The 25,981-nt window shown below is 46.1% G+C and overlaps 1 protein-coding gene across 3 annotated transcripts; it reads right to left on the bottom strand.

The window, feature by feature from the left end:
- Positions 1 to 1,052: 1,052 nt before the first annotated feature.
- On the bottom strand, positions 1,053 to 25,664 carry WRNIP1 (WRN helicase interacting protein 1). 3 transcript variants are annotated; one of them, XM_045551571.1, is made up of 7 exons: positions 24,586 to 25,664; positions 22,168 to 22,359; positions 20,743 to 20,984; positions 10,984 to 11,213; positions 6,854 to 7,009; positions 6,053 to 6,132; positions 1,053 to 1,152 (listed from the first exon to the last, which is right to left on the bottom strand). In XM_045551571.1, the coding sequence occupies exons 1-7, from the start codon at positions 25,420 to 25,422 to the stop codon at positions 1,144 to 1,146; spliced, it is 1,746 nt and encodes a 581-aa protein (XP_045407527.1). In that variant the 5' UTR covers positions 25,423 to 25,664; the 3' UTR covers positions 1,053 to 1,143. The 3 variants fall into 3 exon arrangements, with proteins under 3 accessions (XP_045407527.1, XP_045407526.1, XP_045407528.1); XM_045551570.1 differs by lacking the exon at positions 1,053 to 1,152 and adding an exon at positions 4,370 to 5,110; XM_045551572.1 differs by lacking the exons at positions 1,053 to 1,152; positions 6,053 to 6,132 and adding an exon at positions 4,370 to 5,110.
- Positions 25,665 to 25,981: the final 317 nt, after the last annotated feature.

The raw sequence follows: 25,981 nt of genomic DNA, 5'->3' as shown, positions 1-25,981 counted from the left end.
TCATTAAGAAACTTCCCATATGAAAGTGGTCCTCCTTCATATGGGAAGTTTCTTAATGGCCTGGCAGCCATGGTTATCCTCACTTTAAAGCCGAGAAAACTAAGGCCTCCCAGTTCAGCCCGCCCCTCAGAGGGAAGTGAAAGAGGGTGCAGGCTGGCATCTGGGGGACTCCAGAGGGAGAGAGCAGTGTCCAGTCAATGACTCCCGGGGCCCTGAAATGCCTCCCGCATGTGTGAGCAGCAGCGCCTGGGGCTGCGCACGGCCGGAGCGGGGAAGCTGACCTAGCCTGAGGGGTCAGGGAAGACTTTCCTAAGTGACCTTTGATCTGAGATGGGAAGAATGAGTGATGGTGATAACTAACTCTATGAGACACGACCATGTGCCAGGCGCTAATCTAAGCAATTGTGTTTTAAATCATGGAATCCCCATTGTGATTAAGTAATATTTTGCTCCTCATTTTACAGATGAGGAAAGTGAAAAACAAAGATGGTAACCTTGATCAGGGCCATTCAGTGGACAAGTGGCACGAATAGGATCATTCAAAGCCCAGCAGACTCTGGGGCTGAGAGCTGAAAGAGCCCTGGGGCAGGGTGCAGGTGGGCCCAGAGAAGGGACTGGGGCTCCCCATTTCTCTTCCTCAATCCAGTTCCCAGGTGTCCCTGGGATCCCAGCCCACGCGGACGGCAGGTTGGCAGTCTGTGGCACATGGGCCGCGCCACCCCCGTGTTGCGTGCAAAGCAATGAGAAGGTGCACGCTAAGAGCCCGAGTGGGGCGTGGACAGTCACGTGGGGAGGGGAGAGGGTGCAAGCTGTAAGAACAGACGACGCACACTTCCAGTTTCCACACACGTGTGCACACACACACACGCACGCACGCACATGCGCACACACACACACACACACACACACGCGCGCACACACACACGCACGCACGCACATGCGCGCGCGTGCACACACACACACACACACACGCGCACACACACTCACTGGAAAAACCCAAAGGGTAGATACCAAGCTGTTTACAGTGATTATCGCTGAGAGGAAACAGCAAAGCTGATTTTTATTTTTTTCTACGTGGGTTTTACGCCCGCTCCGGTGCCTTCCTGCAGTAGTCACATATCACTTTTGTAAACGGTGAAATGTTTATACCACCTGAAAAGAAGCCAGAGTATTCACACGTTACTTTTGCAGTCATATAAACAAATAAGCTCTATTTTAAAACTGTTTACTCATGTGTCAGGTTAATGACAAATGTTGACATTCAGCCTTGGCCTGAGTTTCGTCACCTGTCCCAGGTGGGAGCCCTGGAGACAGTTCAAATATTGGCTTGTTCTACCCTGGCTGAAGCCTGACTCCTGGTGGACAGAAACATCAAGGACAGGTTTCTACATACACATATCAGGGAAAGTTTATTTATCCACCCGTTTTGCCACTCAACAAATACGTACTGATCATATTCTGTATGCTAAACATGGCAGGAATATGAACACAAATTTGAGACGGAGCCTGTTTGGGAAAATGGGTTCTCTCTACTTTTGTTCAAGTTTTCTTTTTGTTTCAATAGTACAGTCCTGTTCTTCACATAAGTCTTGCTCCTTAGTTACTATTATTTCTAGGCTGCTACTAAGAATGGGATATTTTTCTTGGCACATTTCCTGAGTACAATGAGTAGTCCAGAAGCTATGAATTTTCATATATTATGTCCATGTGGCCACTTTACTGGACTATCTTATTGGTTGTTCAGACTATTCTCCTTGGTTCTCAAGCTACATAATCATGAAGAAAGAATGTTATTCCTTTTAAAATATAATAGTTGTCTTTCTCATTTCAGAGATCTGTCCACACTGGGTATTCTTCACCTTTCCCACCCTGCTTTTTAACCAGAGAAACTTCTGGTTGGTCCTGCCTGTGGGAGGCACCTGCAGGAGACCAGAGGCAGGAGAGAGAGTAGGAAATAGGAGGGAAGCAGCAGCCTACGCAAGGACCAGTTCAAAAGCGCCACCATCCACACAAGGCGTTCCAGAAGCGGGGCCGGAGCAAACACGGGCTAAGGGGTCTGCAGGTGAGAACGTGGGCTCCGCGTTACTAGACCTTTCTGTGCCCCAGTCTTCTTTTCTTGAAAATGTAAATAATGGTCTTGTTTTAGCTTACTGAGTTATTACGAGGATTCAAATAATAAGTTCATGCAAAGAGCTCAGAAGCAAGTTGGTATGTTACAGTCTCGGTAAATGACAGCCATCATTAACTCCTCTCTTTCACATGTGCGCACTACATACAATCTGTCACCAAATTTTCCATTTGAAGGGCTCTCCTGCCAAATGTACCCATAACCAACCCACTTCTCACCATCCCACTACCACCCTTGGGCAGCTCTACCATCGCTCCCTGGAAACTGCCAACTTGCTTCCCCCACTCCTGCCCTCACCTCCCCTATTGTCTCATCTCAACACTTCGGCAGGTGATCCCTATGCGATGTAAGTCTGATCATGACACTCCTTTGCTGGACACCCTGAGTAAAGGTCAGTACTTACCATTACCTAAAAGGTCCCAGCTGACCTGACCCCCCATCCCTGACCTGGACTTCTGCCGTTTCCTCCACCCTGCTGGACTGGCCTCCTCACGGGACGCTGAGTCCACCACGCCTTCCTTCCCTCTGCCTGGGGCGATCTCTCCGTGGGCATCTGGATGGCACCCTGGCTCCCTTCAAGTCTCGACTCCACATGTCCTTCTGGGGGTGGGGGGAGTGTCTGCCATGGCTACTCTATAACTGCGCCCACACCTCCCATGCTCTCCACCTCCAGTCCCTCACCGCTTCTTCCTCAGCATGGCACTTAGCACCATCTGACGTGGGAACATTATTTTTCACACCATCAGTTTCATGGGCACAGGATTTTTTCTTTTGCTCACTATGTTTCCAACATCAATGAGAGTGTTTAGCATGAAACAGGCACTCAATATTTATTGAATGAATAAAAAAAGAAACCTCCCCAGAATTGAAAGACAGGACTTTCCAGATCAGAAGTTCCACCAAGTCCCCGTGAAACCCACTGCAAACTTTCAAAACACCAGGAACAAAGACAGATTATACAAGTTTGCAGAAGTCACAAAGAAGGATCACCAATCAGGATGCCTTCACACTTCTCCACGGCAAGGTGGGAAAGGGGACAAATAATTGCTGACCTAGAAATTACTCCCAGCCAAACTATCAGACGAGTCTGAATGAAGTCAATGACAGCATTTTCAGTCTCTCAAGTCTAAAACTATCTTCCCTCCCACACAGCCTTGCTCTATAGTGCTGCCAGAGGACGCGTGCCACTTGCGAGAAAGAGCGCACAGGCCCCCCAGAGGCAAAGGGAAGCTCCCGGGCATGACAAAGGGAGGTTCTTCAGATAACAAACGCAGGCTATAGTGCAACCAGTCCCGCCTGAAGAGGGGAGGCCTTCTCGGGAGCCCCTGTGTCGCACTGTCTCTCCAGCCTGATGCAACCACTAGAGATGTGTGCACCAGAAGAACGTTAACAAACCAAGCAGGCAGGGAAGAACCTCCAGAGAGCAGGAAACCTCTCGGGTGAAAGGCAGAGGACGTTCTAGGACCACAGCTGGCAGCTCCTCCAGATATGGCAGGGGGACCCCAGGGAACCACACCAAGGGGGGGAAAGAGAACTGACCATCCTGTGGGGATGTGTAAAAATGGCCATCAAGGAGTCTGACGAGAATTAGCAACAGGTACAAAGAACACTAAGTCGAGCAAGGGGAGTGGCATATTTAACTTCAGGAAACACAGAAAATAAAATAGGAATTACTATTTAGAAATATGGGCTAGGTGCTGCGGTTCATGCCTACAACCCTAGCACTTTAGGAGGCCAAGACAGGAGGATGCTTGATATCAGGAATTCAACACCAGTCCAAGCAACCATAGCAAGACCCCATCACTACCAAAAAAAAAAAAAAAGAGAGAAGAAAAATTAACCAGGGTGGTGCTGCACGCCTGTATTCCCAGCTACTTGGGAGGCTGAGGCAGGAGGATCCCTTGCAGTGAGCTATGATGATGTCACGGCACTCCAGCCTGGGCGACAGAGCAAGATCCTGTCTCAAAACAAAAACTATTTAGAAATACGGAGCTGCAAGAAACTGGAAGAAGTGGAGAGGAATGGGCCAGGGGAGAACTTGAGTCTTTTACAAGCCATTTAAAACCATGTGCATGCACTCTTTTAAAGAAATTAAAATTAATTTTCAAAAAGATAAACTGACTTTTTCAACTAAGCTCTCTAAGCTTCTCACCTATGATGGTTTCTCTTTTGCAGAAAATGCAATGGTGACGATGTTGGGATGTAGCATCCAGGTGGGAAAAACACTGAAGAATTGAAGAGTACTTTGAAATAGTTTTATTGGCTTGTAAGACCTTTGCATATAAAAAAAATACCCAAAACACTATGCAGTATTAAATCACAATTACATTTTTTTACCAATTAAAACTACCCAGAATATACATTTTTTAAAGAAAAACAATCCTACAGAACTGAATTCTGAAATGACATTATGACTTAAATACTATGACAAAATAGATAATTCCTTATAACATTAATTCATTGCACAAAGCTGCCAGATATTTTCATAAGCATAACCATTGCACAGAGTGCAAATGAACACAATTTCAATGTTACACATTTAGTTGAAGTAACCGCGCCTCCACCTACAGAACTCTTAAATTTCTGGCACAAAACGTTGGTCTGTTTTAACTTCTACCAGGCAACCAACTTCACAATCCAGTTACTCCTTCTTTCTGGCCCTCCCTAAAAAAAGAAACACCCTTCTGCTGTCATAGCTTAAAAGAGTCAGCACCGCCTCTGCTTGAAGAAATCAACTCCTCTCAACTCTTCAGGCAGGTATTCCTGCTCCACAGGTTCGCTGTACAGGGGGTTGTACTTGTAGCCTTTGCCGTAGCCCAAATCCTTCATCAGCCTGGTTGGCGCGTTCCTCAGGTGCAGGGGCACTGGGGGCAGAGGGCCCTGGTGGTTCCTCAGGCAGGCTTTGACGTTGTTGTAGGCGCTGAACACCTCAATGGACTTTGGGGCTCTGGCAAAATAGACCACACACTGGGCCAGAAGCACCTATGAACGACACAGAAGGACACATTCTACTAGGAAGGTGCCAGAAAATTTGTTTTGCAGAATATTTTATGACTCATACCTCTAGTTAATTTTTTTTTTTTTTTTTTTGAGACAGAGTCTTGCTCTGTTGCCTGGGCTAGAGTGAGTGCCGTGGCGTCAGCCTAGCTCACAGCAACCTCAAACTTCTGGGCTTAAGCGATCCTACTGCCTCAGCCTCCCTAGTAGCTGGGACTACAGGCATGCGCCACCATGCCCGGCTAATTTTTTTCTGTATTTATATTTTAGTTGGCCAGATAATTTCTTTCTATTTTTTAGTAGAGACGGGGTCTCCCTCTTGCTGAGGCTGGTCTCAAACTCCTGACCTCGAGCAATCCACCCGCCTCGGCCTCCCCAAAGTGCTAGGATTACAGGCGTGAGCCACCACGCCCGGCCTAATACCTCTAGTTAATTCTTAAAAGATCGCCATCATGCTTTTACCATCCCCCTTTGTTGCCTACAGTCTGGATAACCACCTATCATAGAAAAAATTCCTACGAGGCAAAGTGGTTTTTGCTTTTTTAAACTGAAGAACTTTTTACTAAATGAAATTTTTCTTAAACCACCAATATATAAAACAGATGAACACGAAAGTGCTCGGTGTGGGAGTGAACTTGCGGAGGCTTCCCATTCAGCCCCTTTAACTTCTCTGGCCCCCAGAAAACCTGGAGTACTTCCCCCGAACCCCAGAACTCCTGCAGAGTTTGGAGACATGACCTCGTTGACATTGAGTGTCCCTTCTCTAGGAATCTAAGATTCTATAATGGGAATTCAAAGCCAAGCAGCTTATTCAATGGGTCCAATACATCAGTGTTCAGTGAAGGAGGGACATATATTCAAAACCACAAGGGGACAGAGCACAAGAGGAAGGAAGGGATTCGCAAAGAATTGAGCTGGTTCCCTTACCTCGCATTCAGGCATGCCTATAAAATGACAGCCTTGGTAGGCAGCAACTGCTTGTGTTAACGCAGATGGGTCTGCCAGACCTGCCACACACAGAGAGAGACAAAGGAGAGTTTCAGTCACAACATACACTGTCCTTCTGACCTGTCTGTGTGCAGGCAACCCAGAGACCACCACTGCTTGTGGACTTGGTGACCAAAACAACCCCAGTCAGCAACTTATCTATGGTCTCTGATCACATGAACTTATTCAAGAAATATTTAGTGAGTGGTTACTGTGTGGTGTCAAGAATTGTCTTCTTATGGACAAAAACTCTACATCTAGTAGGGAAGATGAGACTCCGTACAACAAACATAAGGAACAAAGGCCACGAAGACATTCACACGGATGGATACCCTGAAAACAAAACATTCAATAAGACCAAAGAAGAGTAAAGCTTTTCTCATTTTTTTCTTTAAATAGTGTCTAGAGTCTTCCATTTCTGCCTTGGAAACTGTCCAAAGAAAAATCTGAACACCTGACTTCAAAGCAAATTTAAAAGCAGCTGTTTTATTTCAATATCCTGAATGTTAATAAAAACATTCCTGAAGAGGAAACAGAAAATGCTGACTTTATGAACACAAATACTCAAAAGCACAAACACACCAAGAAATAAATGACCAGGCTCAGGCATAGAGCCCTATCTTTTCCTACTCGTCCCACATGGTCCCAAGACATTCTTAAGCCACACACACAAAAGTCACAATCCCCCCCATCACGCTACACCATGGACTCGGGGCTCTGGGACCCTCCCATCACACTCACCTATGTCCTCGCTGGCGAACCTCACGAGCCTCCTTGCCACGTAGAGCGGGTCCTCCCCTCCCTCGAGCATGCGAGCCAGCCAGTAGAGGGAGGCGTTCTGGTCGGAGCCCCGCATGGACTTGTGCAGGGCGGAGATGCAGTTGTAGTGCTCCTCTCCTGACACCACAAAGAACAACGCTCACACGTAGCTCACGGGGGAGCCCACGCCACATCTTTATTCCACTGGCTGATCTGCAGCAAGCCTGTACTAATAAAGGCCCTAGGAAAGCTGAGGAGAGTGGGGTTTGGCAGCTGGCCTTAAACTCTGCCTAGCAGGAGGGCGCAAACGCCATCTGTGCAGAATCCTGGGACGGGCCCCGGAGCAGCTCTCTGTGGCGCTGGGGTGCCTGTTTGCTAAGCCAGTCCCACTCAGAGGGACAGGATGCTGCTGAAAACCCCGTGGCCGTCCACAGCAAGTGCACGCACAGACACCGAAGGGGTGGGGGTTCACTTTGAAAGGTGATCCTCCTAGACCAGCAGATTTGCCAGAGATAAGAGTGGATGGAGGGTGAGTCTCGTGTTCTGGTTCCATCCTGTGCCTCACTGTCTATGTGAGGACAACCGACTGTGGGCCTGGTCACAGCCATCAGGATGGAGAGGCAAGTGGCAAGGGCAGCTGGTACAGCACATTTGTTCCTCAGTGGCATTTCCAGCTGCCTTTCTGATATTCAAAGCGTGTGGTTATTTAAACCTCCCTCTGCCAGCTTCAGTGTGGGGACACCTGTGAGGCAGGATCCGAGAGACCGACGCACAGACTAACAGCTCTCACCCGAAGGTACCGCAGCCCACTCTCTTACCACTTGGTCTTACCCCATTTTTTACCTTCGATTCACATGGAAACAAATCAGTAAAATGTGCTTTACTAAGGGCAAGAAATGATAGCTAAACAATTCTCAGGAAGTAAGCAGTGGCACGTGCACACATGTCACTGTTCTCTGACCACCCTCTCTTACTTAAGTTCAAGGAGAGGGGACCCTTCTCAAGAGAGCAGAGCACGTGGTTCCTATGAGTATTAGTCCTCCTGCAGAAGCACTTGGTCTGTGCTCATAAGCCAATGTCAGCAACAGAACTGTGCTCTGCTGGGCACAGCATTCAGCCCCGGTGACAAATCCCAGCAGCTGACCATACTGGTAAGATGACACTTGGTCTTCAGATGGAGAAGACAGCAAGTGACAAGATGCTGGCCTACCAAAGGGGAAAGACCTGAAAGACTGACAGCAGGGCTGGAGTGACTCCAGTTTCCGAGGAGAAGCAGGGCAGAGGGATGGTGTCAGCCCAGCTACCAGATTTGTGAGGACACTGAGTATCCCCTGCTCCAAGGCTTCCCTAGTCACTAACTGATGGGGTGGACCCGCTGGCCTGGTCCCCCACCTGCTGGCCTGGGCCCTGGCTGTGCTCTGCCCCCTGCAGGGTGGAGGCCGGTGGCAGCAGGGCTGGGGAGTGCAGGCTTGGCTAAACTCAGGGGTATGGAGGGATGGAAAAACTACCTCTAGTCTACTTTCTGTCAAATTTAAACTCCCCCGACACAGGTTACTCATCTTCTCCCACCTTTACTGAGGTCACAGGGGTGCAATACCACCAGCACAGCAGGCAAGAGCAGGGGCTCTGGGGCCAGGAGCCTGAACTTGGCCCCAAACTAAGTAGCCATGTGGTCACAGGCAAGTGACTAATCCTAGTTGCACCTCAGGTTTCCCATCTGTAAAATGGGGATAATGAGACCTACTTCACAGAACTGTGTAAAACAACACATGCCTGGCACAGAGCAATCACTATAGAAACATGCTATCAGTGTCAGACACTATTATCATTCTGTGCTACCTTCCAGTTTTGCTTTTATCGCATACTGCTTTATAACCTGAAATTTGACTTTATATAGAACCCTGATGTCAATGCATTGCAGACAATTTGTTCTTATTAGAAATTTCTTCACTCTGATGTAGAAACATCTGAACTAGTTACTGGATCATCCTAGTGGGTAACTATATATTAGGTGACATTAAAAGAAACAATAAAAGCTCTGGGGGTGGGACTTTGTCTCACTAGAGTTATAAACAGGCCCAAGAGTATAAACTAACAGGTTTCCCTATTTATGGAACAAAGCCTATAAGATAACCTTTTTCAGGACCTGTCTGCAGACCCACTGTGAGGCAGACATGACACAGCGGGGTGGGTGCGTGAGCACACTGACATTGGGAAGATGTGTAGAATGTGGGGTTCTTGTGGCTGTGGCACTAGGTGGCCTCCACCGCCCCCCAGCTCAGAGCTAGAGACAAGGTGGTCCCCTCATGCACAGCTTCCCTTGTGGCCACGTCAGGCTCAGGAAGCATTAGGTTGGTGGAAAAGTAATTGAGGTTTTGGATCGTGAATTTTAAATCATTATATTAACAGGACTCCTAGGACTGGACTCCTCCAAGGTCTGCTGTGTGTGTGCAGACGGGTGGCCCTCTGAGGAACGTGTCCTAACGGCGTGACCAGTGGTGGCAGGGCTGGCATGGAGGCGAGCACCGAGGGGGCGAGGATAGTCTTGGGAACCAGTCAGACTTAGATTTGAGAACCAGTTTTACCAATTGCTTTGTGAACTAGGTAAGTTTTGTCATTTATAAAATGAAGATAATATTAATAGCTACCTCCTAAGGCTATTTGAGATTCAAGAAAAAGAAAATATCTATAAAATCCTCAACAGCTGAGTATTAGCAAATGCCATGGTATATGGATTTCAACTGACAGCTGGATAAAATGGGAAAGGATGGTCCCAGTCGGTCCAGCCAAAACGAAGCGTCTGCTCTGGGACTCCTACAAGAAGGGAGAAAGACCACTGCTGCTGGACCCCAAGAAATGGCGGAGAGCCCGGCATGTGGGAATTTTTTACCTCTCAAAAATTTTCATTTTGTTCTTATATCCAATTTCTGTATCTGGCGAAAAGTAGGGTTCTGCATGTAGAATGTTTTCCTTTTCAAGCATTCACCACACTCAGCAGCACAGGGGAAAGCTGGCCGTCTGAGAGGGCCCTGCTGAGAGGCTCATTCACGTCAGAATGCACACAGGACTGTTCTTCAATGTGTCGATCTGTCCTCAGCACTAATTAACACCCCCACGCTGCCCCAGCAGAGGGGTACCAAGGCTGAAAAGCTTCAGTATCTCCCCGCAACGTCGTGCAGCAAGCACGTTCACTCATGAAGAGGCAGCGCCTTGAACCAAAGTCATTCTTAAGTCCCTCCACCCTTTCTCTGACCAGTAAGGACTCTCTGACATCAGGAAATATTGTAGATGTGGCACAGTCTCCATGAAATCTGGAATGTTCAATTATCAGCTTCTTTTTCTGGTTTTTAAAAGTGCTTTTAAAAAAAAAGAGCTTTTTAAGTGTGGAAATTCTATTCCACAGTTACTGCAGTGACTCCACCTGGAGTCACACAAATGCCCCAGCACCACAAGTCCAGCCTCATCCACAGTATGCTATCTTCACCTCCCCCCTTTTATAAAAAGATGCAAATGTGCTGTGCTAATGCCATTTAATATTTCCAGGTCATGGATTTAATAAGAGCTGGTGTCCAATTTGGTATCTGTAAATGCAGTTCTACACAAACAGGTAAGTGCACATGGCAAAATTAAAATTTTTAAAAAGCTATAACAAGAGCATCAACATTCATGAAAACTTAATTTTTATTTTAGATCTTAGAAATTAAGAGTTAATCCCAAACTAATAAGTCATTTATTGCAAAAGTCCTCTTGCTACTTACTGCCATTATAAATGATCACAAGACTTATTTACTGTCAACTGAATGCATGAGTTCTCAAAAGGGCTTGTGTTCTGCAAGGTTCTACCAAAGAGTAATGGGAAGATGTCTAACTACCTTACTAGATGGATGAAAGCCTGCAATTTCAACCCCCAAACTCCTCTTGGCTCTCATCAGGGCAGCTTCTGCTTTCTGCCTCTCTTCAGGAAGGTCAGCCCTGTGTGGGAGGCTTACTGCCCTTACCAACATGGAGAGCCCCCCGAGAATCACGGGCAGGCCTTGGGGCCCGCTGACACGAGGATGAGTGCACACACTTACATCCGTACAGGTTCACTCTTCCACACTTCAGTTACTCACCTGCACGGTCATACAAAATGTGGGATCGCTGGAGGCCTTCCTTCACGTCGTTCTCGGTGATCAGAACCCTGCTCGGAGAATAGCTTTGTCCACTCTTCTTACAGAACATCTTCCTGGAGCTTAGCCTGGCCAGCACCGCCAGCTGCAGTCCATTCAACCCAGCCCGGGCGTCCCCGTCACTGAGGTAAGCCAGAGTGTCTACCGCTTTGTCCTCTATGAACACGGAGGGCCTGAAACACAACCAGTGTTACTGTCACGCTCAGGTTATACACTCGTCATTCTGCAGCATGTCTTACTGAACTCATAATTCTCAGCAAGGTCACTGAGAAAAGTTCAAGGCGTTTGCTCCTTACTCTGAACGCACGCTGCTAACGTGTTTAAGCATTTTCAAGACTAACAACTGACTAGATCTTTAAAGTCACAAGAGTATCACAATGTATAAGTTCACACATATAAGCTTGTGTAAAGCAGACACTGAATGTCCTGGAAGGTCACTGTTAACAAGTGGTCTCTCTGGTTCTAGCCCATGGAACAGTGAAAACTTTATTAGAAATGCTAGCATTTCCTCATTACAGAAAACATGTTTCAAAGGCAGCACACAACCAGATGGGAAGGTACGCTCAGACCACATTCCACACAGGGAGGAGACAGCGTCATGCCAGAACATAGCCCGACAGGCATGCAGTTCAACTGGGTCCCCAGTTACCCTGGGCACAACAGGACTAGAAGCAGGTCTGTGGACGTTTTGGGAACTGCACTAGGTTGCTTCCTAGTGGGTATTAATCACACAAACTGCACAGGGAAGCAGAGAGGTCGCTGGCCTGGGAACCAGTCAGAAGGCTCTGCCAGTTACTTAGCAGTGAGACCTTGGGTAAGTCACCTAACCTGTCTCCAAATGTCAGGACTAAAATTTACAATCACATCTCTAAATTTGGACCTTCAAAAAGAACATCTAACTATGATTAGTTTTCACGTCTGATTCCGCAAAATTTTTTATTCCTAGTCTAGTTAAACTAGATATCTGACACATTCCGTTACATAGAGGGGTCTGATTAATTCCTGGGTGGGCTGCTACCTGAACATTTGTGAAGCAAAATATTTTTCAAAGTTATAGTTCCCCCATGTCATTATCAACTGTCAGCTGAAAACATCTATGGTAGGTAATAAATCCATTAGGACTGTCCACATCAGCTGCTTGAAAATCAACCCACAGGCACCAACTGGCCTTGGCTGGGGGGTTTCTGAAGGGGGATCCAGCTTGTTTGCTGGGCTCAATGCAGAATCCTCACCCAATACCCACGTGACTTCACTTGGTGAGTAACTTGACTAACACCAGTCGGCACTTCATTCACTGAAATATCTGCTTCTAACATGTTGAGACTGCCCCATCTCACTCCCTTATTCACCAAAGCCAAGATTTCCAGTTACTCACCGTGGGTCACTCATCACACATCACACACCTGGCTAGCCTCAGCCCTGTAACAAACGACTCTCCTCAGACTCATGCCCACCACCCGCACCGGGCCCCAGAGCCATGGGCACAGCTTGGGGACCATCTCCCTCCCTCCCAGAGCCATGGGCACAGCTTGGGGACCATCCCCCTCCCTCCCAGAGCCATGGGCACAGCTTGGGGACCATCCCCCTCCCTCCCAGAGCCATGGGCACAGCTTGGGGACCATCCCCCTCCCTCCCAGAGCCATGGGCACAGCTTGGGAACCACCCCCCTCCCTCCTGATGGCGTCTCTCAGCAGACACCTCACCAGAGCACTCAACAAACACACACCGAGGCACGTCATCGCTACTGTGTAAAGCTCATGGACTATTTCTCAACCAGAAATTGTTCAGCAAATTTTCTGGAAGACGATTTAGAAGAAAACGAAAGTCAGAATACATACTAAAGAAAATGTGTAGGGAGGGACCGGCGCCAGTGGGGTGGGCAGCCCCCGATGTGCCCAAGAGGGAGGGCACACTTGCCACTTGGTTACCGCGGCTACCTGTGGTGGGGGAGGGAGGCAGGGAGAACCCAAACTGCCTGAGCGTCTCATTTCCGCCTCGGAACTAATAAAAGCAATGCCTTCCATCTCCCTGGGAAGCTTCCTAGCAACAGAGAGCTGGCAGGACAACTAAGGAAGAAGAGGGAGTAAGAGCAGGAGCCTTAATCAGTCCCAACTGACTGAACCAGTCTGGACCCTGCATCATGAGGTGGGTTATGTGTGACTACATCTGCCATCTCTCCATCCCCACACCAATGTTGGAGCCGCAAGGACAGAATCATGTTTTATTCTTTCTTTGTATCCCCACTGCCTGGTAGATAACAGGCATCCAATATTTGCACAGTGAATGGACTAACTTCAATTTTCTCACAATCTCTCAGTGAAACATTTATTTTTTAAAAGTTATATGTAAAGTATAAAGAAAACAAAACAAAATCCATCTCTCTACCGCCTAGCAGTAACAATAGTTACTATGTTGTTTGCTGAATTTGTTTTATGATCCACTCATCCCTGCAGCCATCAACCTTACATCTACATTTTCAAACAAAATTGGGATCATATTGTATATAGTTTCACATCCTTAACAATTAAGTAACTGTTTGAAAAACAAGTAAGCTACTCAGACCTCTGAATATTTACTTTTTTTTTTTGAGACAGAGTCTTGCTCTGTTGTCCAGGCTAGAGTGCCATGGCGTCAGTCTAGCTCACAGCAACCTCAAACTCCTGGGCTCAAGCGATCCTACTGCCTCAGCCTCCTGAGTAGCTGAGACTACAGGCATGCGCCACCATGCCCGGCTAATTTTTCTATATATATTTTTAGCTGTCCATATAATTTCTATTTTTTTAGTAGAGATGGGGTCTTGCTCTGGCTCAGGCTGGTCTCGAACTCCTGAGCTCAAACAATCTGCCTGCCTCGGCCTCCCAGAGTGTTAGGATTACAGGCGTGGGCCACTGTGCGCCTGAATATTTACTTTTTAAAGAAATGTACATTATTGGGGGCAGGTGGCAGAGGGAACAACAAAAAAAAAAAGAAATGTATTTTATATTAAATTTTAAAAAAGAAAAGTCATCTACTGTTGGACTTCCTCAACGTTAATATTTTAGTATATATCGCTTTCCTATGAATTTGTCCTTTGTGTGCACTTAGAGGCATGAAGTACTCTGGGGACAGTGACAAGAGGGGTGGCCTTGCATACCCTGGTAGTTACTGCTGTACTGCTCCCATTTCCATCAGTCCCTGCACACAGTTAGGGAGCAGGCCTCATGCGTTAGGAGAAGCCAACGAGCAGATTGTTCCACAGATTTATAAACAGAGCTCTGTGAATCAGCCTTTAAAAAGGGGCATTTTATGTGGTTGGAAAAAGGGTCCTTCCCTCCATTTTTGAAGTCCTGACCAAAATACAAGTGGTTCTACTGTTCTGTTTAGAGTCTGGGGGAACCAGATGGTACCACAACAAAAGCCACCTGAGCCCCCACCACTCGTTCCTTATTCTTCCCTTTGCATATGATCCGCAATCCAAACTTCACCCCTCAAAGAAGAAAATATTTCTAAGCCCAGATGAATCCGCCAGCAACTTCGTTCCAGTAATAAAAGGCGGATGCTGATAGCACTCACAGTGGCCACACAAGAAAATTACAAAATGGAAATTCACTGTCAAGAACACTGTGCACGGGCCGGGTGCAGTGGCTCACGCCTGTAATCCTAGCACTCTGGGAGGCCGAGGCGGGTGGATCGCTTGAGGTCCAGAGTTCGAGACCAGCCTCAGCAAGAGCGAGACCCGGTCTCTACTAAAAATAGAAAGAAATTATATGGACAACTAAAAATACATATATAGAAAAAATTAGCCGGGCATGGTGACGCATGCCTGTAGTTCCAGCTACTCGGGAGGCTGAGGCAGAAGGATTGCTTGAGCCTAGGAGTTTGAGGTTGCTGTGAGCTAGGCTGATGCCATGGCACTCACTCTAGCCCAGGCAACAGAGTGAGACTCTGTCTCAAAAAGAAAAAAAAGGAACACTGTGCAGGGTGTTCTGAAGGTTCTACTTGCCACCCAATATATCTTGAAACCCCTTTTATTCCACTAAAGTATGAAGGGTAACAAAATAAGATGTACTAAAATAGCTTGAGATCTTAGAATGGGGAGCAGATGAGAGAGCTCATGCCAAGAATGATGAAGGGACATTTGTACTGATACTTGCAAAACCCCTCAGCAAACAGTAACTACTAAACACAGGATCTTGAAAGACTGCTCCTAGTCTAGAGAAATTAACATTAATTTCTAATTTAAGCATAAACTTATAAAAGGTTTATTTAAAAATAACCTTCCAGAGGTGGACTACAATTAAATGAGGTGAAATCTCCTCTGCGGATAGGATGCCTAAAATGTCACAGCAGCCTACACGGAAATAACCATATTTCATAAATAAATTATGTTGTTATAATGTAATTAAAAAACTGTCCCATAGTAAGGGAAGAGTTGGTTAAAATAAATGCATTGGAAAAGATATTCCTAGTTGTCAAGACCTAGAGCAAAACAGACTTAGAGAGCCTCGCCTCTCCAACCGAAGAGAAGAGCGCTGTCTTGAGGGAGGAATACAGGAAGCTCCTCCTTCCCTTTGCTCTTCCAGGGACCTGAATCCTGAGGCCTTCTACACGTTGGATGATGTTGGGATTTGAGGATCCTACTCAGATGGCTGAATGCTTAAGATGGAGGAGGAGTAAAGTAAGTGAAAATGTTCCTGTCATTTCATGGCAGAACCAAACAAAATATATGGCTCAAACTCTCCCTCCCTAAATTACAAACCAAACTCAGTGAATCTCTTTCACTAAGGCAAAGGAACATTTCATGGTCAGGGTAACAACTGCACAGTGGTTCTCAACCAGTAATGTGCATCAGGTTAGAGGAACTTGCTTCAAATACAGATGTGTGTGTGCACCTTACCTTATCACAGACTGACTGACTCCTAAATCTCCAGGGATGTATTTCCAAAATGTATTCTAAGTTAGTGTGATGTACAGATCTGGTTAAAATGCCCTCCTGCTACATTACAGATGGGACTCGTTTGTCCATGTTACAGATTGATACAGAGTTGTCCTTACACAAAGAAGTGCTTAGAGAAAGGTCAGAATGGCAACACTCACCAGTGGCATCTGCCTTCTCTTAATTTGGTACTTAGACCCCTTCTGGCAACTGAGGTTGCTGAGTAGTTAGACACTGCCTGAAAAACTGGCTCCATCATGTTCAAGCTGGTTGGGCTTGGGCATGTAACTTAACCTTTCTGTGCCTCGGTTCCCTCATGTAGTAAAAAGGAAGCAATGGGACATACTTTGCAGAGCCATACTGAGGATTAAATGAGTCAGGTAGAATGCTTAGATGCTTAGAGCGGTGCCTGCCATAACATGGGCATGCAATAAATGTTAGCTATTGTTATCATCATGATGAGAATCATTTTAATCAGATTGTTCAATAGCATACTCCCCAAAATTGCCAATCTTCAAGGCAGAAACCCGACTCTGCTGCTTCCATGATAACCAGAGTGAAAGTAAAACAAAACTCATTTTGTCTACAAAGAGAGAACATACATTTAACAGACGATGTCATCTTTCTCTGTTTAATCCTAAGGAGGCACCTGTCTTTCCGAATGACACTATACCACATACCTGGTAAGTGTCTGTAGTGGGTTAAATAGAGACCCAAAATGATATAAGTCCTAATCCTTGGAATCTGTATGACTTTACTTGGAAATAGGGTCCTTGCAGATGTAATTAAGTTAAGGATCTCGCGATAAGATCGTTCTGGATTTAGGCTGCACTTTAAATCCAACAGCAAATGTCCTTATTAAGACAGAAAAAGAGAAGATACAGGGACACAGAGAAGGCCATGTGAAAATCGAGGCAGATTGGTGTGATGTGGCCACAAGCCAAAGAATCCCAGGAGCCACCAGATGCCGGAAGTAAGGACTCTCCTCTAGAGCCTCTGAAGGGAGTGTGGCCCTGCTGACACCTTGATTTTGGTCTTCTGGCTTCCAGAACTCTGAGAATAAAGTTCTGCTGTTCTAAGCCACCTAGTTTATGGTAATGTGTTATAGCAGATACAGGAAACTCATCCAAGGTCCACGAGATCCATGTTTCTGGTTACTGGTGCCTTTATGGCCCCATTTTAATGTACTTTTTTTCTTTACAACAGCTGTATCAATGTACTTTTTTAAAAAAACAATTTTTTACATTTTTAACAAAAACTAATGAAATCTACCCTATACCCACAATTCATTCTGGCCATTACCTTGTACTCTGGTGTTCCATTACCTTTCTTTCCATTCAGTGGTAGAAAAGATTATTTTAAACAATTTAAACTTTTATTTAAAAAAGAAAAGAAAACCTATACCCATCTTGTTTCGGGGCCAGCTTGTCTGGAGCTCCCCTCTCCAGATAATTAGAGAAATGCCCCAGACTCAGAGTGAAGCCACGAAGCCACAGCACCTTCCACAGGGACAGAAGCCCGTTCAATTCTTTCAACTAACTCTTGGTACTTGGCCTACTTAGACAGTCAGAAGGCAATCAAGGCTTCTCATTTCACGCTCTTCATAGTCACAGAATTATGCACTCTATCTGATCCACACACACCTAATTCTTTAGCAGTGTTTTTAAATATGCATGTGTCCTGTGATCTAGGAATCCACAATCCTTCAAAGGAGCAAGTAACACAGAATGATTAAATGTGTTTACTTTTTCATTTTCAGTAGCACAAGCTCATCATACTATGGAACACGGATTCCTTTTCTGGCCTACAAAATTAACCCAGTGCACAGATAGCATGTATCACTGTTTTTTATCATGTGACCAAAATGCTTTTAGAGAGCAAAATCCATGAAAACTGTTGATCTGCCATACAAAGCAAAGGAACTATGGCACGGATAATGAGCTTTCTATCTTTTCCAGTAAAACTCTGCTTATCCTTCAAAACTCAACTCAGCTTCCCCTTATCTAGGAGGGGAAATATTTGATTCACATATTCTCTATACCCCACTGCCCCCTGTGTATGGCTTGACTGTAGCACGGCACTGTAAGCTGATTTGCTCGTCCAGCTTTTATGCTGCTGCACGTTCTCTAAAGGCACAGGGAGATGCTTTGCAACACTCAGCCAATGCCTGGCATATGCAAGACCTTCGATTTCTACTGAATAAATAAACATAGGAGGAAAAATTTTTAGAAAGAATACTTACCTCAATCCATGGGAATGTATCATATATGTGTGTATGCTATGTAAAACTCCCAATTCCTTAAGTACAATAAAGAATGATCTAAGCAGCAGCTGTATTAGTTTCCAAATCCAGTACTTCTGCTCACCTCCTCTCATGCACAGCCGTCAATGGCCTAGGCGTTCTCTGTTAAGTGTTCTAGTGCTATCTAGGGCACCAAAACGTGACACAAGAATACAGATGCATACTCATACCTTCGAGGGAGAAAGCAATTATTTACAGTTAAAAGTCTTTTCTTCCAGCTAGATTAGTGTAAACAAATCTGATTTATGTGCACAAGGATATATATGTTACTGTCAATAGGGATTTGAAAATAAAATTTTACCTAAAATAATTAAAATACTACATAATCCATTCTTAATTATCTATGACAATTGGGGTGGTAGGTACTTCTATTAGGAGATCACTTATGTAAGAGTTCTTTCTGTGGCCTACAACATCTCCCAACTTAACCTATTGTTCGAATTGCTAACAAGCAAACCCATTATTCAATCTAAACTTAATATTCTTTAATTTCACTTTGCTTGCTGTTGGTGAAAACAAAACTGGGCAAATATCCCTTATGCTGCACTACACCAATAAAAAAAATTTAACTACTACTTTTATATTGAAAGCTAGGATTTATTCATTTACTAACCATTTACCAAGCACATAATATGTGTTAGGTGCCGTGCTGGGGATATGAACAAGGACAAGCTCCTGTCCTCCCAGTCTTCCCAGGAAGGCCTGGGACATGAGACAGCAAATAAGCGAATGAATCCAAGGAAGTCACAACTGGGATCATCTCTAAACAAGTGATGGCGGAAAAAATAAATCATCTACTTGATATGGGAGGTTTTCTCTGAAACGCAATCTTAGCAGATTAAGAATCACTGACTCATTTTTCTAACAGCTTCAATTACTAGAAGAAATCTTAATTCTTTCACTAGATCCTCTCAAACTTTAATGTACCTCAAATCACCTATAGATCTTTTAAAATGCATGAGGATGAGCTCCATGGTTCCACTGTCCTCATTTTATTTAAATTCTGGCATGGCAGTGACTGGGGAGAGGGAGAAAAACCTGAGGATATCTGAATAACTCAGTGCCATAAACTGATGACATGAAATCCATAAAACTCACACTAGAGAAGTAAAAATGTAGGATATAAAGTTCTAGATACATGATGATAATCAACACACGGCAAAATGTCAGGATTTCCCCCCTCCCTTTTTCAATTTGTCTTTATCAAGTGGTTATGTGAGTTGTGATGAGAATTTTGTTACTAGAAAGCTATACAGGTTGAGTATCCCTTATCTGAAATGCCTGGGACCAGAAGTGTTTTGGATTTCAGATTTTTTCAGATTTGGGAATATCTGCATTATATACTTACTGGTTAAGCAACCCATATCCAGAAATCTAAATATTCCAATGAGCATTTCCTCTGACATCATGTAGGTGCTCAAAAAGTTTCGGCTTTTAGAGCATTTCAGATTTTGAATCTGGCCTGCTCAGCCTGTACTAGATAAGAGGAGCTAGCAGAAGCCCCCTTGGACACTGACACGGACCCACCACATGAAGAGCCCCTGATATGAGGACACCTGACTGATACCAGGAGGTTCCTTCCTCTGCTCTCAGTCACAGTCTGAATGGCTCTCCCATCACAACTGTACTCCAAAATAAAGCAAGTTTGTTCTGCCCAGTGGTCTCTGGGCCAAATGTTTCAAGGCTTTCATGAGACATGGTGGAATTCTTCCTACATCTGAGCAGCAAATCGGAGAAGCCAGACACATAGGAGAGACTGCTGAAACCTAAACCCTGAGCCTAAAACTATGCCTTGTACTCTAATCCTCACAGAAAAGTGGCTCCAGAACTTGGCCTCAGGGCAGGCACTAGCAGCTGCGGAGTTATAGCAGCAGGAGGCGGGCAACAGCCTCTCTTCAGACCAGATTATGTTCCACTGCAGTATTTCAGCCAACACATGAACAAATGACATCTGAAGAATATGTTCTAACACATACATAAAAAAGGAAAACTTCTGACCTATGAGAGCAAATTGATTGTCCATTATATATATCCTGTGTTCTAATGAACTCACATAGTATTCATGATACAGAAATAGATCACCACAGGGCTAGGAACAGCCTCTGTCATTTTCAGTTAAAATTCCTTTACTTTCATGGAATTGAGTTTGACTCTGTGATACACAAAAAGGCTGGGAAAAGAACCCTAAGCACAAAAGAAAGGGCCCAAGAACTAGAAGAACAAAACAATGTTGAACTTTCAAGAGTTATACAGATATATACCCATTAGAGGCTAGAAAATGCATCTTAAAAGAAAAGTCTGCAGGATATCCTTGTTGGTATATTTGAGTACTTCTCTCCTCTTTTATTTCCATCACTGGCAGATCAAGTTTTCTCCTCTGTCCCCACCCTCTCAATACTGACGCCCAGCCCTTTCTGGCCTCCTGCCAGGAGATTCTCTGGGAGGTGTGTGCCCCCAGGGCCGATGCTGCACACTGCCAACTTACTCAGAGCTGCTGTTGCTGCTGTGGCTCAGAGGGTCAGTGGGACGGCTAGAGTCTAGGACGTGGATTCCCAGTGAGTTGATCGCTCGAATTAAAATAGTCACCATTGCCTCTACTGGAAGTTTCTCAAGAACAATCACCCGACAGCGGCTCAGAAGAGCAGCGTTGACCTGGAAGGAAGGGTTCTCAGTGGTTGCCCCAATCAGGGTGATCGTCCCACGTTCCACGTGAGGAAGGAAAGTGTCCTAATCATGGGAGGAAAACAGAAGAAAGTGATTCCAGTCAACAGCTACCTACAGAATCCTATGTAAGTTGGCTACCCATTCCTTCCTTTCCCTCATTTTTATCTTTAGAGTTCAGGAATAGCAGCTTTATATTCACTGAATATGGATACAAAATTTGGGAGAGTACAACTCTTTCTTTTTAAGTCTAAAACATGGCTTTTGGAATGCTAGTGTCTAAGCCTGATCTCTTGCTGGTAGACTAATAGCTCTAAGTAGAATTCTAAAACAGTTTCAACATGAATGATGTCTGTACTTAGAAAAGTATCTTTTACCCAAGGCTGAACTGTATACGAGAGTAAGAAAATACAAAAACAGTGTTTCCAGAATCCTCTCCCGCTGCAACTATTCAATCATATTGTTATCTTCCTAACAAATTTAGCCAGTAAGGACCAGATGCTGTCTTACAGGAAAGAAATACTGAGTGAGATGAGTCAATGGTCCAATACGAAACCTAGAATGCTAACATCCAGTCAGAACTCTAAAGGGTCTGTTAGTCTAAAAAGATTTAAATTAGAAAGAAAAAAAACTTAGGGTTTTGTGAAATATTTCTATTTATGATTAAAAAGTTGTAAGAAAATATCAAAGAAAAAAATTTTAACGTTTATTTAGAAACAATATAAAAGTGGCTTTTATAAAAACAGTGTCCTTTTACTTTTGTTTCAGAAACTTATGTAAATAGTGATGATTAGATCTTGTAACACCTTGACGAGAGCCTAAACTTATAGAAAATAGTATTTAATTTTGAAAATAAAAAGTAATATTTTATAAGGGAGAAATAAAAAACATTAAAATGATGATCTTAAAATCAGGTTAAAGTGTTCACAATGACTACTAATATTTCACTTAAAAATCTCTAAAAGTTGGAAACTTGATCCAAAGCTGCTTTTGACATATATAGCTCAGGGACATACCAACCCTCTCCTTTATCAGATAGAGAAAGCATTTCTTATCACCAAAAAACACTAAGAAAAAATATAGGTTCAAAAGGAGATGGGATGACGAGCCTATGCCTCTTTGTAAACAAAGTTAATGATAACAGTCCCTGGTATTTGTATAGCACATTATACTTTTCAAAGTGATCTCACCTACTTTATATTCTATTTGATGTTCACAATGACCAAACGATAGAAGGAAGTTAATATACCTGCTGAGATTTATTGAACCGATGAATCTCATCAATAAAAAGGATGGTTTTCCTTTTGAAAAAGCTCTTTTCATTTTGAGCTTGTTTTATGACATCTCGCACATCGTTTGTCTTGGCGTTTGTTGCAGACAATGTCACAAACCTTATGCTATGCTTCTTGCTGTTGTTGGCTATGATGTGAGCCAGAGTGGTCTAGAAAAGATGACACACACATAGTTTGAAAAGCTGTTCAGACACAGAGCACCACCACTATTACCAAGCAACTTGAACTCTGAAGAATGCTTAGCAGCACTGATACAATATGAAATACCATAGCATATTTTTATAAACAGGAAAACCTCCATCAACATTATAAATAAAACAGGAAAGTAGCGAAACCTTAGGCTAATCCTGACCTTTTCTCCTTTGTCCTTAACCTCCTTTGATTCCTTTTTTGGGGACTCTTTAAGATCTTTGGAATCCCAGTAAAGAGCGGCTGTCTTGATTGAGCAGTGCCTGGGTGACAGCTGTGACCTCTCACCAAAGAGAAAAGAAAATTCTCCCTCCTCCAGCCAAGAAAGCATTGCTGTGGCAGGACTTAGGTGCAGAAGTGATCACAGAACCACAGCTCAAACAGGAAGCAGAGCAGCTAAGAAAAGGAGAGTGAAGGAACCTTTGAGTTGAGAGACCAGTGACAACTACTTAGGATTTGGGATGACTGAATGCCACTTCTGGATGTCCAATCTGGTAGAATATGAACAAGAGCCCTTCAGTCACGTTAGCACTAACCTGAAAACTAAAGAGATACAAGGAAAGTACTGTTTAGTACCTGGCACTTAATGGTGCTCAATAAATATGCATATGCTGTTATTACTACTGTTAGCACTATAGTAAGGATGGGAATAAAGAAAAAATGAAGACTATTAATGAAAGGGACAAATCTGCACCAGAATGGAAAGGTGGCACTTTATTTTCTAAAAGTTGTATGACACTGGTTGCTTCTTTACCAAATCCCAGCCTACTCAACTTTTGGAATCAGGCTCCCATGTCAAAAACGCCTAGGCTTGTGACTGATCACGAGCCGTCTCACTGAGCAGCCTGGACCACAGGAACTCTTGCGTGGCGGGTAAGATGAGCTCACATACTCACCTCCCTAGGGACCTTTTCCTTGCTATCTGGGACCACCAACAGCTGAGCACCCATTCTCATGATCTAATGTAAAGACTTCACAATTACTAAGAATGCTACTGCTTAATCCCCTAAATGTGGTAACAACTAAATCCACGGTCGGATAGATGTAAACAACTCCACCACCATCATAAAATGTTATTTGGGACAGATCTGGTTTATTCCTGGCCAAAGACAAAAGCATGAGTGCACACAAGAGGGTACAAAATGAGGAAGATGCATCCCAGGAGTAGAGGGAGGTGTGGTTAAGTTGCCGGAGATGAAGCTGGAAAGAAAAATCAGGGAAAAATCTTAAAAACCCTTGTGTACAATGGAGTCTGAATCTGAAAACTGCAAGAGCTCTTCACATTCTGATCTTGAAGTCTGCCTTTCACTCACTGGTGCTCATTCTCCCTTCTCTTACTATGGATAAAAGAGCATTCTATATTTAAGCACTTCTTAGCTTTTTTTTTTTTTTTTTTCAGATTTAACTGCTCCACTTTTTCAAGTGTTCTTCCAGTGTCATGTTTTCTAGCCCCACAATATCCCAACTGCTCTCCTCTGGACTTGTGCTAACCCTTAACGATGGTACTAGAACTTATACCAAAATGCCATCAATGTTTCTTCTCTAGAGAACAAGACATTATGAGAAAAGTTATGAAAATACTAGATGAAAATGGCTTGCAGATGAAAAAGTTTTTATATTAGTCCGGCTAAGTAAATGAATATTATTCTCAAGAATATATGAAAATCAGTCTGTTAAACCAACTAATGTGAGTGGAAGGAAGGAAGCACAATAGAAATAAAAAGAATTTGATCATTTTTTTCAAAGCTGAACCCACATACATACGAATGAAATGTATAAATGTTCCTTTACAATGTTTGCAGCAGGCTATTTCCTGGGGAATTGGGTCACTAAAAGTCTGGGGTGGGGTTACCGGTGGAATACAAAGGTAGAGCGCAATCTAAGAGTCCACATCTTCTTGTAAGCCTATGAAATTATTAACGTCTTCCTTTGAAAACGACAGCAAAGGTGTCTTACGAGTCCGAGAGGTGTGTCTTTCACGCCTATCACAGACTCCACCTGTGGACCAAGCACTGCCCCAGCTCAGCCGGTGTCTGCGCCCCTAGGCCTCCCAAGCCAGGCAGATTCTCTGCGGACAGCATCTCGCCGCCTGGAAGAGGCACCCACGACTGTCTGACCGTTAGCTCCAGCCACTCCCGTCCGCCGACATCACTACACGGTAACCCTCGGGCCAGGGCGGCACTCACCTTGCCGCAGCCCGGTGGCCCCCAAAGGATGAGCGAGGGAATTTCGTTGGTCTCCAAGAGCGAGCGGAACAAGGTCTCCTGCCCCACAGCCCTGCTCTGCCCGATGTAGTCCTGCAGCGAGTCAGGACGCATCTTGTCGGCCAGCGGCTTGCCCTCCAGCATCTGCCGGATCTCCTCGGCGGCCGGCGCGCGGGGGTGCGGGCGGCCCCCGCCGCCGCTGGCCCCAAAGGTGGCGGCGGTGGCGGCGGCGGCGGCGGCGTCCGCGTCCCAGTGCCCCGGGTCGTCCTCGCCGTCCGCGTCCGCGTCTCCGTCGCCATCGCCGTCGCCCACCGCCTCTTCCTCCTCCTGCGCCTCGGCCTCGTCCCAGCTGTGCGGAGACGCGCTGCCCGCAGCGGCTGCCGCGGCCGCCGGCCTCTTTCCGGACCCCTTCCTCCCGGGGCTGCTGGAGCGCGCCACCGGGAAGTCGGGGATGAGGCGGGCGCCGCTGGGCGTGGGCGGCGCGTCGTAGCTCTCCCTGCTCTCCGTCTCGCCGCCGTCGTCGCCCTCCTCGCCCTCGCCCTCGCTGCTCTCAGCCGCCGTCGGGGTGGCCGGCTGCTTCAGCGCGGAGCTCTCCGACAGCCGCCGCCTCTTGGCGGCCGGCGGCGAGGGCCCCTTGGCCCGCTCCCCGGCGCTGTGCGGCCCGGCCGCGGGCTCCGCGTGCCCCGCGGGGTGGAGCAGCAGACAGCGGTCCAGGTGCGAGTTGATGTGCGCGGCGGGCATCATCTGCTGGCACACGGGGCACTGCACCTGGTGCAGCTGCGACAGGAAGGGGTCGTCTTCCGGCCCGCTCACCTCCATGGCGGCCTCCGCCCTCGCCGCCCCTGGCGAGGCTGCAGCAGCCTCCGCGCGCGCCGAGGCCTCCGATGCCCTCCGCTAGGCCCCGCGACGCGCGACCCGCGCTCGGGTAGGCGGCAGGACGCGCGCGGGCCGGGGGAGGGCGCCGCTCATGCCTCACGTCCGCAACTCCCGCGTCGGCACGCCCCCGGCCGGCCGCAGGCAACTCCTCGCGCGGCGCGTCGGGAAGTGTAGTCCGCGGCCGTTTGCCGAGTCTCGGGCAAGGCCTCGCGCAGCATTTCGGGAAGTGTAGTCCGCGTGCCGCCAGCAGTAACCGCGCGGCACGTCGGGAAGTGTAGTCCGCGACCGGCCGCTCCGGCCGCCGCGCGACCCCTTCCGGCTCCGCGAACGGCCTTTGCCTGGAGAGGGTCGCTGGGACGGGCGTGGTGCGCGTGCGCGAGGTTGCGCGGTGGAGGAAGCGGCGCCACGCCCGGGCCTTCGAGGCGCGCGGCGTCGGGGAGGAGCCTGAGTAGCGCGGGGAGGCTGTGGCGGGAGAGCCGAGTAGGGCCCGCGTGTGGGGAGG

Source organism: Lemur catta, chromosome 5 (assembly GCF_020740605.2).
Source record: "Lemur catta isolate mLemCat1 chromosome 5, mLemCat1.pri, whole genome shotgun sequence".
NCBI lineage: Eukaryota > Metazoa > Chordata > Mammalia > Primates > Lemuridae > Lemur > Lemur catta.
Note: the sequence above shows the minus strand (reverse complement) of the source record. Positions and strands in the feature narration are given on the sequence as shown.

Excerpts from the sequence above, each read along its gene's own strand:
- WRNIP1 (XM_045551570.1), bottom strand. The coding sequence starts at position 25,422 with ATGGAGGTGAGCGGGCCGGAAGACGACCCCTTCCTGTCGCAGCTGCAC. Across the intron at positions 22,360-24,585 it reads GGCCACCGGGCTGCGGCAAG|ACCACTCTGGCTCACATCAT; the intron begins GTGAGTGCCGCC and ends CATCTTTTCTAG. Across the intron at positions 20,985-22,167 it reads GGTTCAATAAATCTCAGCAG|GACACTTTCCTTCCTCACGT; the intron begins GTATATTAACTT and ends TCCCATGATTAG.